General features: G+C 42.5%; 1 protein-coding gene across 3 annotated transcripts in view; it reads right to left on the minus strand.

The window, feature by feature from the left end:
* cnksr1 (connector enhancer of kinase suppressor of Ras 1) overlaps positions 1–17,474 on the minus strand; it is a 90,005-nt gene that overhangs the window by 37,462 nt on the left and 35,069 nt on the right. Inside the window, exons 5-7 of one of the 3 annotated variants that reach the window (XM_014210098.3) lie at positions 16,261–16,302; positions 12,409–12,528; positions 32–91 (exon numbers count right to left, since the gene is read on the minus strand). In XM_014210098.3, the coding sequence (XP_014065573.1) occupies positions 32–91; positions 12,409–12,528; positions 16,261–16,302 (222 nt within the window). The remainder of the gene's footprint in view (positions 1–31; positions 92–12,408; positions 12,529–16,260; positions 16,303–17,474) is intronic. The other 2 variants (XM_014210100.3, XM_014210099.3) reach the window with 2 other exon arrangements.

Below are 17,474 nucleotides of genomic sequence, written 5' to 3' on the forward strand. Positions count from 1 at the left end.
AGAGGGGGAAGAGGAGAATAAAGAGTCTGACCTCTGCGGTGGTGCCTGTGATGTAGTGATTACTGGAGCCAGTGGATGTTATCTCAATGCCCTGGAAGGGAGACAGCATGGTCATGTAAAATACATTAAAAAGAAAGACAGAATGAAAAAAAAGAAAGAACAAAAAACAAGATAGCGAGATAAGGAGAAATTCCCTGCGTTCTGTGCCCAGCGTATCTGATGTCAGTACTACAGTTAAATCGCCCATCATCCATCAACCTGCCACAACAACACAATACCTTCTAGTACTGCAGTGCTGATGTCATTCAACGTCTGACACAGCAATCAAACCTGCAATCCTTCTCTCCTATGTCATTCTACTCAGGCTCTAATGTCATGTAATGTATGTACAGGTGCATACTGATTCATAGTGATCTGTCTGTATGTCATGTCATTTCTCCCTTGTTTGATATTTGCGCAGGTACACTAAGGGGAGCCGTGTGAATCATGATCATGCACGGCCCAGCCACGATCAATACACGTCACATGATTCCTGGGGCTTGTAGACATGCCTCTAATAATGACTTATTGACTGGAGCAGATTTGAAAATAGATCTGAATCTGAAAGGCCACCGCCACGTCCCTCAGACTCCAGGGTTGCATTCATTAGCGCGTACAACGTAGCAAAACGTTTTGCAATAGAAACGAAGGCAAGCGGTTCTTATTGGACGTTCAGGTAGTCCTTCCCTCTTTCAGTATGTTTTCTTACGTTTGGTGCCTAATGAACATGGCCCAGCTCTTGTTTACTGAAAATGAAGGGAGAGATGATAATGATGGTCAGATGAGACTTGAACAGACCTGGGTATTATTTGGGTTGTTCCACCAAATTAGTACCTTTTGTGTAGTGTTATAGATACGAGTGCGTTGCCCTGTTACGATCAACCCTGTTACTTTATTTGGCACTTACTATAGAATTTTTTTATTTACCCTCTTGAGATGTGTATGCGTTTGTGCAACAAATGATAGTGCATCGAATCATATCACATCGAATTGCATCAATTCGTTCCTCTAATCAAACCGAATCGCACCAAATTGTTTAAAACTAAAACGGATCGTTTCTGTATCATATCAGATACGTATCAAATCGTCTTGAAAGGGAAAGATGCTGTATTGGGAATTTTAAAACCAATTTCTGTGTTCGTGCAAGTGGCTGACTGAGCGAATCCTCACTATCAGTAGCTGCAATTTGGCAGTACGCCCAGACCTTGATTTGAGAGCGAAAGATCTCAGTTTCAAGGTCTCAGCTTAGTGAGAACACTTGTGAGGTATTGGTCTGTCACATGTTATGAACTAGTATTGGTCGGTCACATAAATGAAACAAAACGGTAATGATGAATTAATTATGCTAAATCATGCAAATATATCTTGTCTGTGTATAGCTGTATATATATATATATATATATATAAGACAACCGCTGGGACTGCCCAGGCAGAGCTCCTGATAGATGTGTACTATAATGCAATTGAGTTGATTGGAACCTCTCCAGCGCGCTGACAATAAACAGGATGATTGACTGAGTGTCCCTGTGTAAGAATTTCCACAACAATTTGGCGTCAACAAAAAGGATGATTGATTCTGCATGCGGAGCTTTCCAGTGGGGGTCTATGAGGAAAACCAGTGGCGCATTTTATGAAGCGTGAGGGAAATTCCCGTCTGACCAAAAGACGACGAGACCCGCCCAGAACAGACCCTTACTGTGAGCTGCCCAGGAGGAGACACATCATCTGAACAATTGAGGGACGGCAACTGATTTCAGTAAGTCAATTTATAGGAATCTGTATAATTTCAAAAAATAAATAAAATCAAAGCCTGTAACGCATAAAAAGGTACCCATAGTCTTATAGAGAGAAGACTATTCACTAGTTGTATGAGAAGACTAGAGCGAGGGCGTAATGGTACCATGGAAAGCCTCGCTGACAGCTGTCTGTGGGCATTTAGAAGACATGTCTTTGTTGTCTGCAGCCACTACAAAATAACAAGGTATTTTTGAATACGGGGTGTTATTTATATAGCCATCTATAATTTAGCCCAAACAACTACCACTTCCCCTACTGTATTTATTTATTTCGCTCCTTTGCACCCCATTATTTCTACTTTGCACTTTCTTCCACTACAAATCTACCATTCCAGTGTTTTACTTGCTATATTGTATTTACTTTGCCACCATGGCCTTTTTTGCCTTTACCTCCCATATCTCACCTCATTTGCTCACATTGTATATAGACTTATTTTTCTACTGTATTATTGACTGTATGTTTGTTTTACTCCATGTGTAGCTCTGTGTTGTTGTATGTGTCGAACTGCTTTGCTTTATCTTGGCCAGGTCGCAATTGTAAATGACAACTTGTTCTCAACTTGCCTACCTGGTTAAATAAAGGTGAAATAAAAAAATAAAATAAAAAATATGTATAGCAAGTAGCGGCAAGAGAACTGTTGATGATCCATATGGTTCATAGCAAGTAACGACAAGAGAGAATCATTGACGACGCACATGGGGTAATGAGGAGATTACCGAGTGTGTTTGGGAATAGTACTAAGTGAAAGTTGTGTGATTGCGAGATATGGAATAAGCTGAAATATTGATATTTGGATAACAAGAGCTGATTGAAATTTGGATAATACATGGATTGAAATTTTGCTATTAAGAATTGAGTGATTGAGAGATGTCAGGGGACTAGCTCCATTGTGAATATGGAGTGAATGTGAGCTGTGTTTTCCAGTTGTGTGTGAGTTGATCATAACGTTATCTAGGGGTCTGTCCAACGCAGCTGTTGGATCTAAAAGGTAGAGATAACATGTCTCAGAAATCTCATACGTAAAATGGCTCAGAGGATAACGTGTCTCGTTTGTAAGGAGGATAACACGTCTCTGAGGTTAACATGACTTTACATTACATGAGGATAACATGACTCATCAGTGGAGTTTGATGTAACATTATTATGTATGGAGATATGAAAGAAGATAAGTATTTCCGAATATGCTGTTAAATAGAACTAGTGCAAATATCTAAACCCCTGTATGAATAGAACACTAGCCTAAAGGAAGAATTTGTGATGTAACACAAAAGGTTACTAGAGTTAAAGTAACATAATATTGAGTATAATAGGTTATTATGATGATCTGAAGAAGTAAGAATAGAAAAATAATATTTTACAACTTGCACATCCACACGTAGAGTGGTTCCTTTATGGATCATTTGAGGTATGATAAGGTTAAAGCATTGTACAGGACTTGATTTACCCCTAATCAACTATAAACGCTTAGAAGATTTCCTCCACCCTGGTAATGCATTTTGAAATAAGCCCATATCCTGTTAAATAAAATAGAGTAACTTTTTGAAGGTATAGTAAAATGAAACAATGCCTTCCAATATGGAGAAAAGTATCATGTTTGTTTTGTTCTGTTTTAAACCTTGCAATAGTGGGAAAAGCAGAATGTTGTTTGAGAGTGATCCATGTGTATAAGTAGTAGATTGAGAAGAAGGGAGTCAAGGTTGAAGTAAACAGATTATAGAGACTAATGAAAGTACCAAAGTGAATGGTAATTGGCTTTCAGATAGCAATCCAATAATACAATATTTTAGTCATTTGAAGAAGAAAGACAGAGGGATTGAGCATTGCGACTTAAATTAGAGGCCACTCACTCTTCAAGGCCTGGTCCACTGCTCTCGTGTTTAAGTCATCTGTTGTTTGGGATTTAAGATAAGCTTTTTGTGGAACAGTAGTTAGCCGTCAGTACACACTGAACTCAAACAGGCTGTGAGAGACATAGTGGGGAAATTTGGAACAGTTTGTATGTCAATGCAACAGGTCAAAAAGATAAAGATTACAAGATAATTGTTTTACTTTAGAATGTGCCTTATTCAGCTTTACAGGACACCGTATCATCTCATGTGTCTGAAGTATAATTCTGTATATGCATGGGTAAATTAAGACTTCCTGCCCAAGATGCAGTAAACTCGATTAATGATTAAGAATTTTTAGGACTGATTAAAATGAAAAATGAAAACTAAGTACATGTGAATTTTCTTTCTTCCAGGACTGCTGGAATGTCTGCTATTACCTTTTTTTCATGTTTATCAATGATTCTGTATCTCTCCCTTTGAAAGGCTTCCTGAGGCATGTGCCTTGGGAGAGCAGCTAAAAATGCCCAGATCCAGCTGTTAAGGGACCTCCCAAATGAAGCAAGGCCTGGCCATTTTGTTTGTGTTTACCCTACGATTTCTGCCACACACACACGCCAGAACCCACACACAACCCACCTGTTAATTAATATTTGTTAGTGGTGTTAATATTGATTTACGGTGTGGGGTCTTTTTATTTGGTTTCAGTGGGTTTTTCAGGGGTTAGAAAGGATGCTAAACACAAATGAAAGTTTCTACTGTCAGAGTTTTGTTTGCACACATGTAAATGATCTTGAATTGAAGAAATGTACTGAAAAACCAAATGTAAACCTGATACACAAAATGTTTAAAATGTTTGAAACAAAATTAAATAATGTCTGAGGTACAGTGGGAAAAGAACTCACTTAATAGGGCTGACTGACCTCTGTTTGGTTTTCCTGGTGAGGCCTGATCACCCTCACTAAAGACAGGAGACAGTTTTTTATGGGCTAAAAACAAATAATTAAGAAGAAGTGTACAATTTATCAATAGTCCTGTGTGATTCAGACCACGAGAAGGACAGAGAGAGAGCGCTGCACCTCAATGAGGGACACCTGTCTTTATTCTGTTTTACCATTACCTTATGGGATACAATTATTTATTTTGTTATTCTAATTTGTTTACTTTTGATTTAACAGGCAGTGTTGTTTTTTTGGGACGGATGAATCAAGATGTGAGTCATGAGTCCAAAGGGGGAATTTACCGGTCCCCTGGGGCCCTTCAGTAAATAACCAAACATGTTTTTCACATGCCTGCCTGTAAAAGAAAAAAAGAGATGTTGGTATTGGATGACAGTTACTTCAAATGGATTGAAGTTTTCCCCACCTGTAGTTTTATATGAAGATGTGTATTGCTGTTGTCGTTTTTTTTTTTCTTGCTTCAATAACAAATCTCACCAGATTGGGTCTGCTGGAGTGTCTGGATTTCTCCCTAAGGATTAGCCCTCTGACTCCCTGACCTGTAACTCTGCAGTGAGATCGTCAAGGTGATCGGGGAGTTAAAGCCAATTGGGGGGTGGGGGAGGGGGGGGTTTCAGCTGTGTGGTGTTATTCACTTTTTCTTTTACATTTGTTTTAGGAAGGCTGGATTTCCTGAATCAGATAGTAATAATAATTTGTCATACAGTAAATTAGAAATGCCCTCAACTACTGTTGTTCTGGTCTGTCCTCTCTCGAGGTTATGGCGAAGGTGACCACAGATGGTATCTAGATGATTGGAAGATAATTTGACCAAGAACAGTGTGAACCTCAACACACCCTCTAACCGGCTGAAGTAATGGGGACAATGGCGTTCAAAATGGTCCTCTCACTTCTACTGTGAGACCTGAGTCCAAGCCAGCAACCTGTACACAGCATCCAATCGAAGCTATCAACTGTCTTTTCTGTCATGCTTTTTCTCTCAGGAGTGCGACATGGGTCCATGGAGAGAGATCCAGTCCAAACTTCTCTCATACTGCTGGTGTACTGGTAGGCAAATGGACAAAGACATAATGGACTGTAAAGGACAGTGGCGGCTCAGGTGAGAGACATTATCAAGGGCCATCCACGTTGAACATATGCCATTAAAAGGACGAACTGAAACCCTATCTGAAGAAGAAAACGAAGAAATGGCAGGAAGGATGAGTGCCTTTGGTCAACAGTGCCCATGATTGATTTTAGGCTTATCCAAAATTGTTTATTTGGGGTATCAGGTTGATTGTGGAGGTCTGCACACTGTGAAATGTATAGTAATTTAGACTAAGAACGCATTGAGATACCAATCTATCATTATCACAAGTGATGAGAAAAGTTGATGCTAGAAATATAAGATGAATATACTGTATGTCAATGTAAATGTAAATTCTGTCAGTATTGGTGTGTGCTAAGTTGAGGGTCTTAAATGAAAGTAATAGAACCAACGTGAAGCACTAAGGACTGTCATTCTAAATTTGGGTTTGATCATTTATCAATAGTTATAATTATGATTTGGAAAGGTGAGGCTTGGACTAACCATGCCCCAACCTCATTCTTATCAAGGTTGGTGTGAAACTTATAACGTGTTCTCTCTCTTCCCTGTGAAATGTTATTAACATGCTGTAAGGCAATCTGTGCCTCTCTGGCTGATAAGATTTCAGCAACTAACATGTTTTCTGCTCCTCCAGATCATGATGACACTAATGAGCTGCCTACTCTGGATGAGCTCCTATTTCCCCCTGTAGATACGGACGATGAGTAATGATTGAAGGTTTTTTTCTTTTAACAAGTTGAGGGTAAGGTCATCTAAACCCTTAACCTGTTTACATCTCTTAAATAATGATGAATAGATCCACTATTGAGCACAAAAACAATACTTGTTACAGAATATTTTACATAGAAATAACATCTGTCAGACAAACCATGCCTGACAACATGTTCCAATAAGACAGAAAAATTAGAAGAACATTTAAAGGCTGTGGACATTGTGAAGCAAGCATTGTAAGCAAGCACCAACCTTTTGAAGGTCTTAGCAGAATTGTTAAACAACTGGGTTTTATATTTTGCCTAAGTTGATGTCCCAGGGACAGTTAGTGAAAAAAACATATGTCAATCCAACCCGATTGTGGTAAGAGATATGAAAACAATGGATAACACAAAGATTCATTCACCTCTGAATCTACAGATCCCTTGAGCATGTGTGTGTATTTTTGATACTCACTCCCATTAATAGAAATATAACCTTTATTATGATTATAGTATTACCATACTAATTTGATCGTACAACCCAGAATGAAGGGTTTGAAATTATGAATTGTCTGGGTTTTTTCTGTGTTGAGTTCCCTCCCTTAAGAGTATAGAATATTTTGATATAGAAGCTCAAATCTAAACTCTTAAATTAAAATAAAATGATTATTATCACACAAGTGAAAAGAGGATGGAACGTAATGGGAATTTTAATGTTTGTGTTTTTCTTATAACTAATTTCTATGTTCTAGTCACGTGCTGTTCAATAAACCAATTTCTGTGTTCATGCATGTGGCTGAATCCTCACTATAAGTACCTGCAATTTGGCAGTACGCCCAGACCTTGTTTTGAGAACGAAAGATATCTCAGTTTGAAGGTCTCAGCTTAGAGAGAAGCAGCCTCGTGAGGTATTGGTTTGTCATGTTATGAACCAGTATTGGTCGGTCACGTGAATGAAACAAAAAGGTAATGATTAATTAATTATGCTAAATCATGCAAATATAACTTGTCTGTGTATAGCCATATATAAGACAACCGCTGGGACTGCCCAGGCAGAGCTCCTGATTGACATGTGTACTATGGTGCATTGAGTTGGTTGGAAACTCTCCAGCACGCTGACAATAAACAGAATGATTGATTTAAGATTGATTTTGAGTGTCCCTGTGTAAACAATTCCACAACAATGCACATACCTACTATCTATTTATGGGTAACAGGGTTGACGTGTTATGCTCAACCCGCTCAGTTTTCCGCCACAAAACACGAGAAAATTACCAAAAAGAGTTCACCTGCTTTAACACTTGATTTGATGTTAAATGTTAGAAGTTAAATGTTTCATTTAAAAAATATATACTGCTCAAAAAAATAAAGGGAACACTTAAACAACACATCCTAGATCTGAATGAAATAAATAATCTTATTAAATACTTTTTTCTTTACATAGTTGAATGTGCTGACAATAAAATCACACAAAAATAATCAATGGAAATCCAATTTATCAACCCATGGAGGTCTGGATTTGGAGTCACACTCAAAATTAAAGTGGAAAACCACACTACAGGCTGATCCAACTTTGATGTAATGTCCTTAAAACAAGTCAAAATGAGGCTCGGTAGTGTGTGTGGCCTCCACGTGCCTGTATGACCTCCCTACAACGCCTGGGCATGCTCCTGATGAGGTGGCGGATGGTTTCCTGAGGGATCTCCTCCCAGACCTGGACTAAAGCATCCGCCAACTCCTGGACAGTCTGTGGTGCAACGTGGCGTTGGTGGATGGAGCGAGACATGATGTCCCAGATGTGCTCAATTGGATTCAGGTCTGGGGAATGGGCGGGCCAGTCCATAGCATCAATGCCTTCCTCTTGCAGGAACTGCTGACACACTCCAGCCACATGAGGTCTAGCATTGTCTTGCATTAGGAGGAACCCAGGGCCAACCGCACCAGCATATGGTCTCACAAGGGGTCGGAGGATCTCATCTCGGTACCTAATGGCAGTCAGGCTACCTCTGGCGAGCACATGGAGGGCTGTGCGGCCCCCCAAAGAAATGCCACCCCACACCATGACTGACCCACCGCCAAACCGGTCATGCTGGAGGATGTTGCAGGCAGCAGAACGTTCTCCACGGCGTCTCCAGACTCTGTCACGTCTGTCACGTGCTCAGTGTGAACCTGCTTTCATCTGTGAAGAGCACAGGGCGCCAGTGGCGAATTTGCCAATCTTGGTGTTCTCTGGCAAATGCCAAACGTTCTGCACGGTGTTGGGCTGTAAGCACAACCCCCACCTGTGGACATCGGGCCCTCATACCACCCTCATGGAGTCTGTTTCTGACCGTTTGAGCAGACACATGCACATTTGTGGCCTGCTGGAGGTCATTTTGCAGGGCTCTGGCAGTGCTTCTCCTGCTCCTCCTTGCACAAAGGCGGAGGTAGCGGTCCTGCTGCTGGGTTGTTGCCCTCCTACGGCCTCCTCCACGTCTCCTGATGTACTGGCCTGTCTCCTGGTAGCGCCTCCATGCTCTGGACACTACGCTGACAGACACAGCAAACCTTCTTGCCACAGCTCGCATTGATGTGCCATCCTGGATGAGCTGCACTACCTGAGCCACTTGTGTGGGTTGTAGACTCCGTCTCATGCTACCACTAGAGTGAAAGCACCGCCAGCATTCAAAAGTGACCAAAACATCAGCCAGGAAGCATAGGAACTGAGAAGTGGTCTGTGGTCCCCACCTGCAGAACCACTCCTTTATTGGGGGTGTCTTGCTAATTGCCTATAATTTCCACCTGTTGTCTATTCCATTTGCACAACAGCATGTGAAATTTATTGTCAATCAGTGTTGCTTCCTAAGTGGACAGTTTGATTTCACAGAAGTGTGATTGACTTGGATTTACATTGTGTTGTTTAAGTGTTCCCTTTATTTTTTTGAGCAGTGTATTTAAAAAGGAATAGTTTCCTCACATTAAAATGAAAGTTTAATTCACGCAACAGGGTTGACCTTGAAATTAGGGACAGGCATTTATAATAATCTTCAGAAATGACTCAAAGCAAAACAATAACGAGGGGCTTACAATGTTGGTGAAAACTTGCAGAAATGTTGGGGTTAAGTGGGTTAAAATCTTCCTAGAAGTCACAGAAGGTGCACAGAGTGACATGTCAAAATTCTGAATTTTTCACTTTATAAGATTTTTTCATGTAAAAATCTATTTATTGAATTTTCCATGTGGTCTATATTAAAGGGCACTTAATAAAAAAACTGACATATAGAATTCTATATTGGTGTGAAAGGGTACTCATTTAGTGGAACAACCCATATTTGTTTTCTTTCAGGTGCTTTAGCTGCGCTTAAATGAGCTTGCCTGGCGTGAAAGAACCAATGGAAGTTGCAAAACTGCAGATTTGGCACTCCAGGCAGGTTCAACCAAACATGAAAAGGATGGGAAAGAATACAGATACTATCTGAACCCAGATCTGGGTGAGAAAAAGACTGTTGGGCAGCTAGAGCAGATCAATCATAGAGATTCTATATTCCGTTTCTCATGATGAACATTTTAGATTTTTAAAGAAATTCTATATTCATTTTCTATGAGATTCTTCTGACTGTGGATTTAAAACACAACAGGGTTTTAAATCACTGCAGTGCAATGTGACATGCACCAGACTGCAGTAAATCCTCTATGCCAGCCAAGTTCTAATACCAATGGAACAGCAAAGAGAGAAAAGTGGACACCTACAGTGCCTTCGGGAAAGTATTCAGACCCCTTGACTTTTTCCACATTTTGTTACAGCCTTATTCTAAAAGTGATTGAATAATTTTACCCTTCATCAATCTACACACAATACCCCATAATGACAAAGAATAACTGTTTTTTTTCTCGATTTTTGCTAAAAAATGAAATATTACATTTACATAATTATTCAGACCCTATACTCGATTCTACCATTCGTCTCTGCAGATCCTCTGAAGCTCTGTCAGGTTGGAAGGGGAGTGGTGCTGCACAACTATTTTCAGGTCTCTCCAGAAATGTTCGATCGGGTTCAAGTCCGGGCTATGCCTGGGCCACTCGAGGACATTGAGACTTGTCCCGAAGCCAGTCCTCCGCTGACTTGGCTGTGTGCTTAGGGTCGTTGTCCTGTTGGAAGGTGAACCTTCGCCCCAGTCGGAGGTCCTGAGCAGGTTTTCATCAAGGATTTTGATGTACTTTGCTCCGTTCATCTTTGCCTCAATCCTGACTAGTCTCTCAGTCCCTGCCGCTGAACAACATCCCCACAGCATGATGCTGCCACCACCATGCTTTACCATAGGGATGAATGCCAGGTTTCCTCCAGAGTTCAATCTTGGCTTCATCAGACCAGAGAGTTTTGTTTCTCATTGTCTGAGAGTCTTCAGGTGTCTTTTGTCAAACTCCAAGTGGGCTGTCATGTGCCTTTTACTGAGGAGTGGCTTCCGTCTTGCCACTCTGCCATAAAGGCTTGATTGGTGGAGTGCTGCAGAGATGATTGTCCTTCTGGAAGGTTCTCCCATCTCCACAGAGGAACTCTAGAGTTCTGACAGAGTGACCATCCAGTTCTTGGTCACCTCCCTGACCAAGGCCCTTCTCCTGCAATTGTTCAGTTTGGCCAGGCGGTCAGCTCTAGGAAGAATCTTGGTGCTTTGAAACTTCATCCATTTAAGAATTATGGAGACAAGAAGCCTCCCGGGTGGTGCAGTGGTCTAAAGCACCGCATCGCAGTATTGCAGCGTCACTACCGCCTAGGGTTCGATGCCAGGCTGTGCCATAACCAGCCATGACCGGGAGTCCCATAGGGTGGTGCACAATTGGCGCAGCGTCATCTGAGTTAGGGGAAGGTTTGGACGGTGGGACTTTACCTGGCTCATTGCGCTGTAGCGAATCCTTTTTGCGTACCGGGCACCTGCAGGCTGACTTCGGTCGTCAGTTGAACGGTGTTTCCTCCGACACATTGGTGCAGCTGGCTTCAGGGTTAAGCGAGCAGGTGTTAAAGAAGCGCGGCTTGGCGGGTCATGTTTCGGAGGACGCATGACTCGACCTCCGCCCGTTGGAGAGTTGCATCAATGAGACAAGATTGTAATCACAAAATTGGGGAGAAAATATTTAAATATGGAGGCCACTGTGTTCTTGGGGACTTTCAATGCTGCAGAAATTTTGGGGTAGCCTTCCCCAGATCTGTGCCTTGACACAATCCTGTCTCGGAGCTCTATGGACAATTCCTTCGACCTCGTGGCTTGGTTTTTGCAACTGTGGGACCTTATGTTGACAGGTGTGTGCCTTTCCAAATCATGTCCAATCAATTGCATTTACCACAGGTGGACTCCAATCAAGTTGTGGAAATGTCTCAAGGATGATCAATGGAAAAAGGGTGCACCTGAGCTCAATTTCAAGTCTCATAGCAAAGGGACTGGATACTTATGTAAATAAGGTATTTCTATTTGTAAAAACAAAATGTCACTGTCATTATGGGGTATTGTGTGTAGATTGCTGAGGAAATGTTTTTTAATCAATTTTAGAATAAGGCTGTAACGTAACAAAATGTGAAGGGGTCTGAATACTTTCCGAAGGCACTGTATAACAATGGAGGTTGAGTGAGGACTAATTGCATAAAGTGAGAGCTGGAGGAAAGTGTACAAGAAGTTTGAAGAAATGATCAGAGGATGATTAAACAGAAGGGAAATAAGGAGGACAGAGAGTGAGAGAAGTAATAAGTTCGAAATGTAGAGCAGAGAGAGATGGAGAAAACATGAGTCATCCCTAAAGGACGACCAGGCTGACCTAAAGGACTTATGTCAGATTAGTAAGATAGAGGTAGAGACAGAAGGTAGAGGCAGAAGGCGCTCAATAGAAGGTGTTCTGATTTTCACTGTCTCTGACCAACCTGACTAACCAAAAGTAGAGGGAGACGTGGCAGAGGCAAAGGAAGAAACAGACAGAGCCCAAGCCGGTCCCAGATCTGATTGGTTCGTTAACATTTTTGACATTGACAGTGGGCCAGTTACCAGGTGGTCGCCGGGGGAGACAGGCACCAAGTCAACACTCTCCAGCTGGGCAGTGTGGGTAAGGAGCGCCTCTGGACTGCAGTTCAGGATTTCATCGCACACTGCCTCCAACTGACGACACTGACGGGACAGACAGATGTTGTATATGAAAAATTGTTTCACTTATATGTGATATATTATATGGGTCTACAATTTGATTTCTACAGATCTTATCCAGAGTGACTTACAATTAGTATATTCACCTTACGATAGCTGGGTGAGACAACAACACATCACAGTCGTATCAATAAAGTACTTATCAGTAAAGTCAATACTACTAGGATTGTTTTTGTGTGTGTGGGCGGTGGGGTTCTCTGGGATTCATTTAAGATACTATTTGAAGAGGTAGGTTTTTAGACATTTCGGAAGGTGGGCAGGGACTCTGCTGTCCTAGCTTCAAGAGGAAGCTGGTTCCACCATTGGGGTGCCAGGACAGAGAAGAGCTTTGACTGGGCTGAGCAGGAGCTGACCCCCATAGGGTTTGAGCATAGCCAAGTGCTTGTGTTGGGGTGTAGGGTTTGAACATAGCCTGAAGGTAGGGAGGAGCAGTTCCCCTTGCTGCTCCGAAGGGAAGCACCATAGTCTTGTAGTGGATGTAAGCGGAGGAGCGGGGTGACATGGGAGAATTTGAGAAGGTTGATGACACGAGCCTGGATTAGGACCTGCGTCGCTTCCTGTGTGAGGAAGGGTCATACGTTATGGATGTTGTAGAGCATGAATCACTGCTTTGATTTTTGCAGAGAATGACAGGGTGTTGTCCAGGGTCATGATAAGTTTTTTTGAACTCTGGGAGGGGGATACCGAGTTGTCAACTGTGATGGAGAGGTCTTAGAGCTGGCAGGCCTTCCCCGGGAGGAAGAGGAGCTCTGTCTTGTCTAGGTTGAGCTTAAGGTAGTGAGCCGACAACAAAGTTTGCCAGGCATGCAGAGATGCGTGTTGTCACCTGGGTGTCAGAAGGGGAGAAGGAGAAAAGTAGTTGAATGTCATCCGCATAGCAATGATAGGAGAGACCTTGCGCAATGAGTGACTTTGTGTATAGATAAACGAGGGCCTAGAACTGAGCCCTGGGGGACACCAGTAGTGAAAGCATGTGGTGCAGGCTCATATCCTCTCCAAGTCATCTGCTAGGAGCGACCTGCCAGGTAGGATGCAATACAAGAGTGTGCAGAGCCTGAGACATCCAGCCCTGAGAAGAGGATGGGATGCTTGTGTCAAAAGCAGAGGATACATCTAAAAAAGCTTGAAATGTAGAGAGATAGAAAGCAACTTTAGCAGAGCATACAAAGCAAGAGAAGGTAAAGAGGAAGGAGTGGAAGGATGATAGGTACTCAAGAAGTTTAGTTTTCCTCCATTTCCGCTCAGCTGCCCGCAGCCCTATTCTATGAGCTCGCAGTGAGTCACTCAGTCACGGAGTAGGAGCGGAGGGCCGAGACAGTCGGGAGCAAAGGGGACAGTGAGAGTCAAAGGATGTGGAAAGGGAGGAGAGTAAGGTTGAAGAGGCAAAATTAGGAGACAGGAGAGAAGGATTTAGCAGAAGGTAGAGATGATAGGATAGAAGATGAGAGAGTAATGGGAGAGAGAGAGAGCGGAGATTGCAATGGTGCATGGCCGTCTGGGTAGGAGCTGAGTTGTTTAGGTTGCTGGAGAGAGGGAAAGGAACAATAAACAAAGTAGTGAGCAGAGACACGGAGGGGGGTTGTAGTGAGATTAGTAGGCAAACAGACTCTAGTAAAGATGAGGTCAAGCACATTGCCTGCCTTGTGAGTGGGAGGGGACTGGGAAAAGGAGAAGTCAACAAAAGGAAAGGTGAGGAAAGAAAGATGCGGAAAGAAATTCATCTAAGTCAGAAGTTAGGATGTTGAAGTCACCCAGTACGATGAGTGGTGAGCCATTGTTGGGAAATTAGCTCATCAAGGTGTCAAGCTCATTAAGGAAGAGCAAATGTTGGGTGATAGATGGCAACAATATAAAGCTTGAGTGGACAAGTGACAATGACAGCATGGAATTCAAATGAGGAGATAGACAGGTTAGAGAGGGGGAAAATATGAAAAATCTTGACTTTGGAGAAATTAGTAGCATTGTGCCACCAGCGCGACTATCCAGATGCTCTCAGTCTATGAGGGAACACTTAGTCAGAAGACGATAGAACAGCTGGAGTAGCAGTGTTCTTTGGGGTAATCCATGTCTCCTTCAGCGCCAAAAAGTGGAGGGATTTAAGGGCAAAATAGGCTGACATGAACTCAGCCTTCTTGACCGCAGATTGGCAGTTCCAAACGCTGCCTGATACTAGGAATTAGACATGGGTTGTGCGCGCAGGGTAGACTAAATTAGAAGGGTTGACAGCCAAGGGGTGGGGAACATGTGTAAAACCTACAGAAAGAGGAGTGAACAGGGATAAAAAACACACATAGTTGATTACAATAAAAATAGTTTTGGGGGGTTGCACTGCACATCTAGTAGACACACTATATATACACCAAAGTATGTGGACACCCCATCAAATTACTGGATTTTACTATTTCAGCCACACCCGTTGCTGGCAGGTATATGAAATCGAGCACACAGCCATGCAATCTCCATAGACAAACATTGGCAGTAGAATGGCCTTATTGAAGAGCTCAGTGACTTTCAATGTGGCACCGTCATAGGATGCCACCTTTCCAACAAGTCAGTTCATAAAATTCTGCCCTGCAAGAGATGCCCGGTCAACTATAAGTGCTGTTATTGTGAAGTGGAAACGTCTACGAGCAACAACGGCTCAGCCGCAACATGGTAGGCTACACAAGTTTACAGAACAGGACCCCAAGTGCTGAAGCATGTAAAACATCGTCTTTCCTCAGATGCAACACTCACTACCGAGTTCCAAACTGCCTCTGGAAGCAACGTCAGCACAAGAACTGATCGTCGGGAGCTTGATGAAATGGGTTTCCATGGCCGAGCAGCCGCACACAAGCCTAAGATGCAAAATGCCAAGTGTTGGCTGGAGTGGTGTAAAGCTCACTGCCATTGGACTCTGGAGCAGTGGAAAAGCGTTTTCTGGAGTGCTGAATCATGCTTCACCATCTGGCAGTCTGACGGACGAATCTGGGTTTGGCGGATGCCAGGAGGACGCTACTTCCCCAATGCATAGTGCCAACTGTAAAGTTTGGTGGAGGAGGAATAATGATCTGGGGCTGATTTTCATGGTTAGGGCTTGGCCCCTTAGTTTCAGTGAAGGGAAATCTTAACACAACAGCATACAATGACATTGTAGATGATTCTGTGCTTCCAAATTTAAGGCAACAGTTTGGGGAAGGCCGTTTCCTGTTTCAGAATGACAATTCCCTTCTGCACAAAGCGAGGTCCATAAAGGAATGGTTTGTCGAGATCGGTGTGGAAGAACTTGACTGGCCTGCACAGAGGCCTGACCTCAACCCCATCAAACACCTTTGGGATGAATTGGAATGCCAACTGCCGAGCCAGGCCTAATCGCCTAACTTCAGTGCCCGACTTCACTAATGCTCGTGGCTGAATGAAAGCAAGTCCCCGCAGCAATGTTCCAACATCTAGTGGAAAGCCTTTCCAGAAGTGTGAAAGCTGTTATAGCAGCAAAGGGGGACCAACTCCATATGAATGCCCATGATTTTGACGAGCAGGTGTCCACATACTTTTGGTCATGTAGTGTATTTGAGTAGGGACAGATTTAATCAAAACATCAATTTATTGAATAAACAACAGATACAGAAAATTCTTTCAATGAACTTATAATTAGGAACAGTTTTTAGAAAAGGCAGTAGTTGAGGGAAAGAAAGTAGTGGCTATGAGTGTACTCACGATGGAGATGATGTCCTTTTCTTTCTCGTAAACTGTTGAATCCTGTCAAAAGAGCACAGTGAAAACAACAAGATCAGGGACAAGGTGTAAACCTTACAAATAATATACAAACACCCGCTGAGAAAGAAAAACCATTTGCAGAGAGTAGTAAAATGTGATAATTGGACGATCTGATGGTTTCATGTCCCACTTTCTCTGATAAAAAAGGCCTGAGGCATTCCTAAAGACCAGGAAGTGGACAATCCATGAGTACTAGGAGCACTACAACACCCACAATCCTCTCTGCTAACACTAACTGTGACACATGCCATCCAGGCCACTCACGGTATTTACCTCACTCGTCATTTCATTGACAAACACAACTTTTTAGAGAGAGGCAGACCAATTGTATTCAAAGTCACTGTTACGCAATGTGGATACCTGGTTATGTCAACATAGAGGAGCGAGTGGGAGGTACATTTTTTTCCCTGAGATACAGAGTGAGTGTGTGTTTAACTGGGTTGCCCTGTGAGGCAGGGTAAATCCTGTGAACTCCTGTGAGCAGTGAATGCTAGGATTAGAGTTAGCTAATTAAAGCTTGTGTGGCGTGAGAGAGAAAGCAAGAGATAAAGGGAGAGAGAAAGAGTTGCTTGAGTTGGATTTATTTACATCAGTTTACCTACATCAAAAGGTAGTCTAATTTCATGATGCGTCCACACTCCATGCAATTGGTTGTATATGCCTCAGCCCAAAGAACCACACATCTGGAAAAACATTTATTCATTTCGGATTGTGACATATAGCTGCATCTACAAAACAAATGCCCTGGGACATGGACGATCTACATTAGACCACTTTTGAGCTCTGAAAACATCGGTCAAACTTTGATTTTGGAGTGGAATGTCTCTTTAAAATTAGAAGAAGTGAAAGGCAAGACCTTATACCAAATTGCAAATTGTAGCTATGTATACATGTACCAACCAGGAAAAACCCAATACCCTAGCAATGGGTTAATACCATCGAAGGAGTAGGACTAGAAGCATTGTAGCATAGCTCTATGACTGATATTAAACTTCCCCCTAAGGCTGCTATTGACAACTTCCTCTATGATACATTTTTCTTCTGTATTTGTGAACCCACAGAACAGGATATGACATCTCTGGGTCTGTGTCCCAATTGGCACCCTATTCCCTACATACATAGGAAGTACGGTACCATTTGGGACGCAACCTAGT

This window comes from Salmo salar, chromosome 09, assembly GCF_965601325.2.
Source record: "Salmo salar chromosome 09, fSalSal1, whole genome shotgun sequence".
NCBI classification, from domain to species: domain Eukaryota; kingdom Metazoa; phylum Chordata; class Actinopteri; order Salmoniformes; family Salmonidae; genus Salmo; species Salmo salar.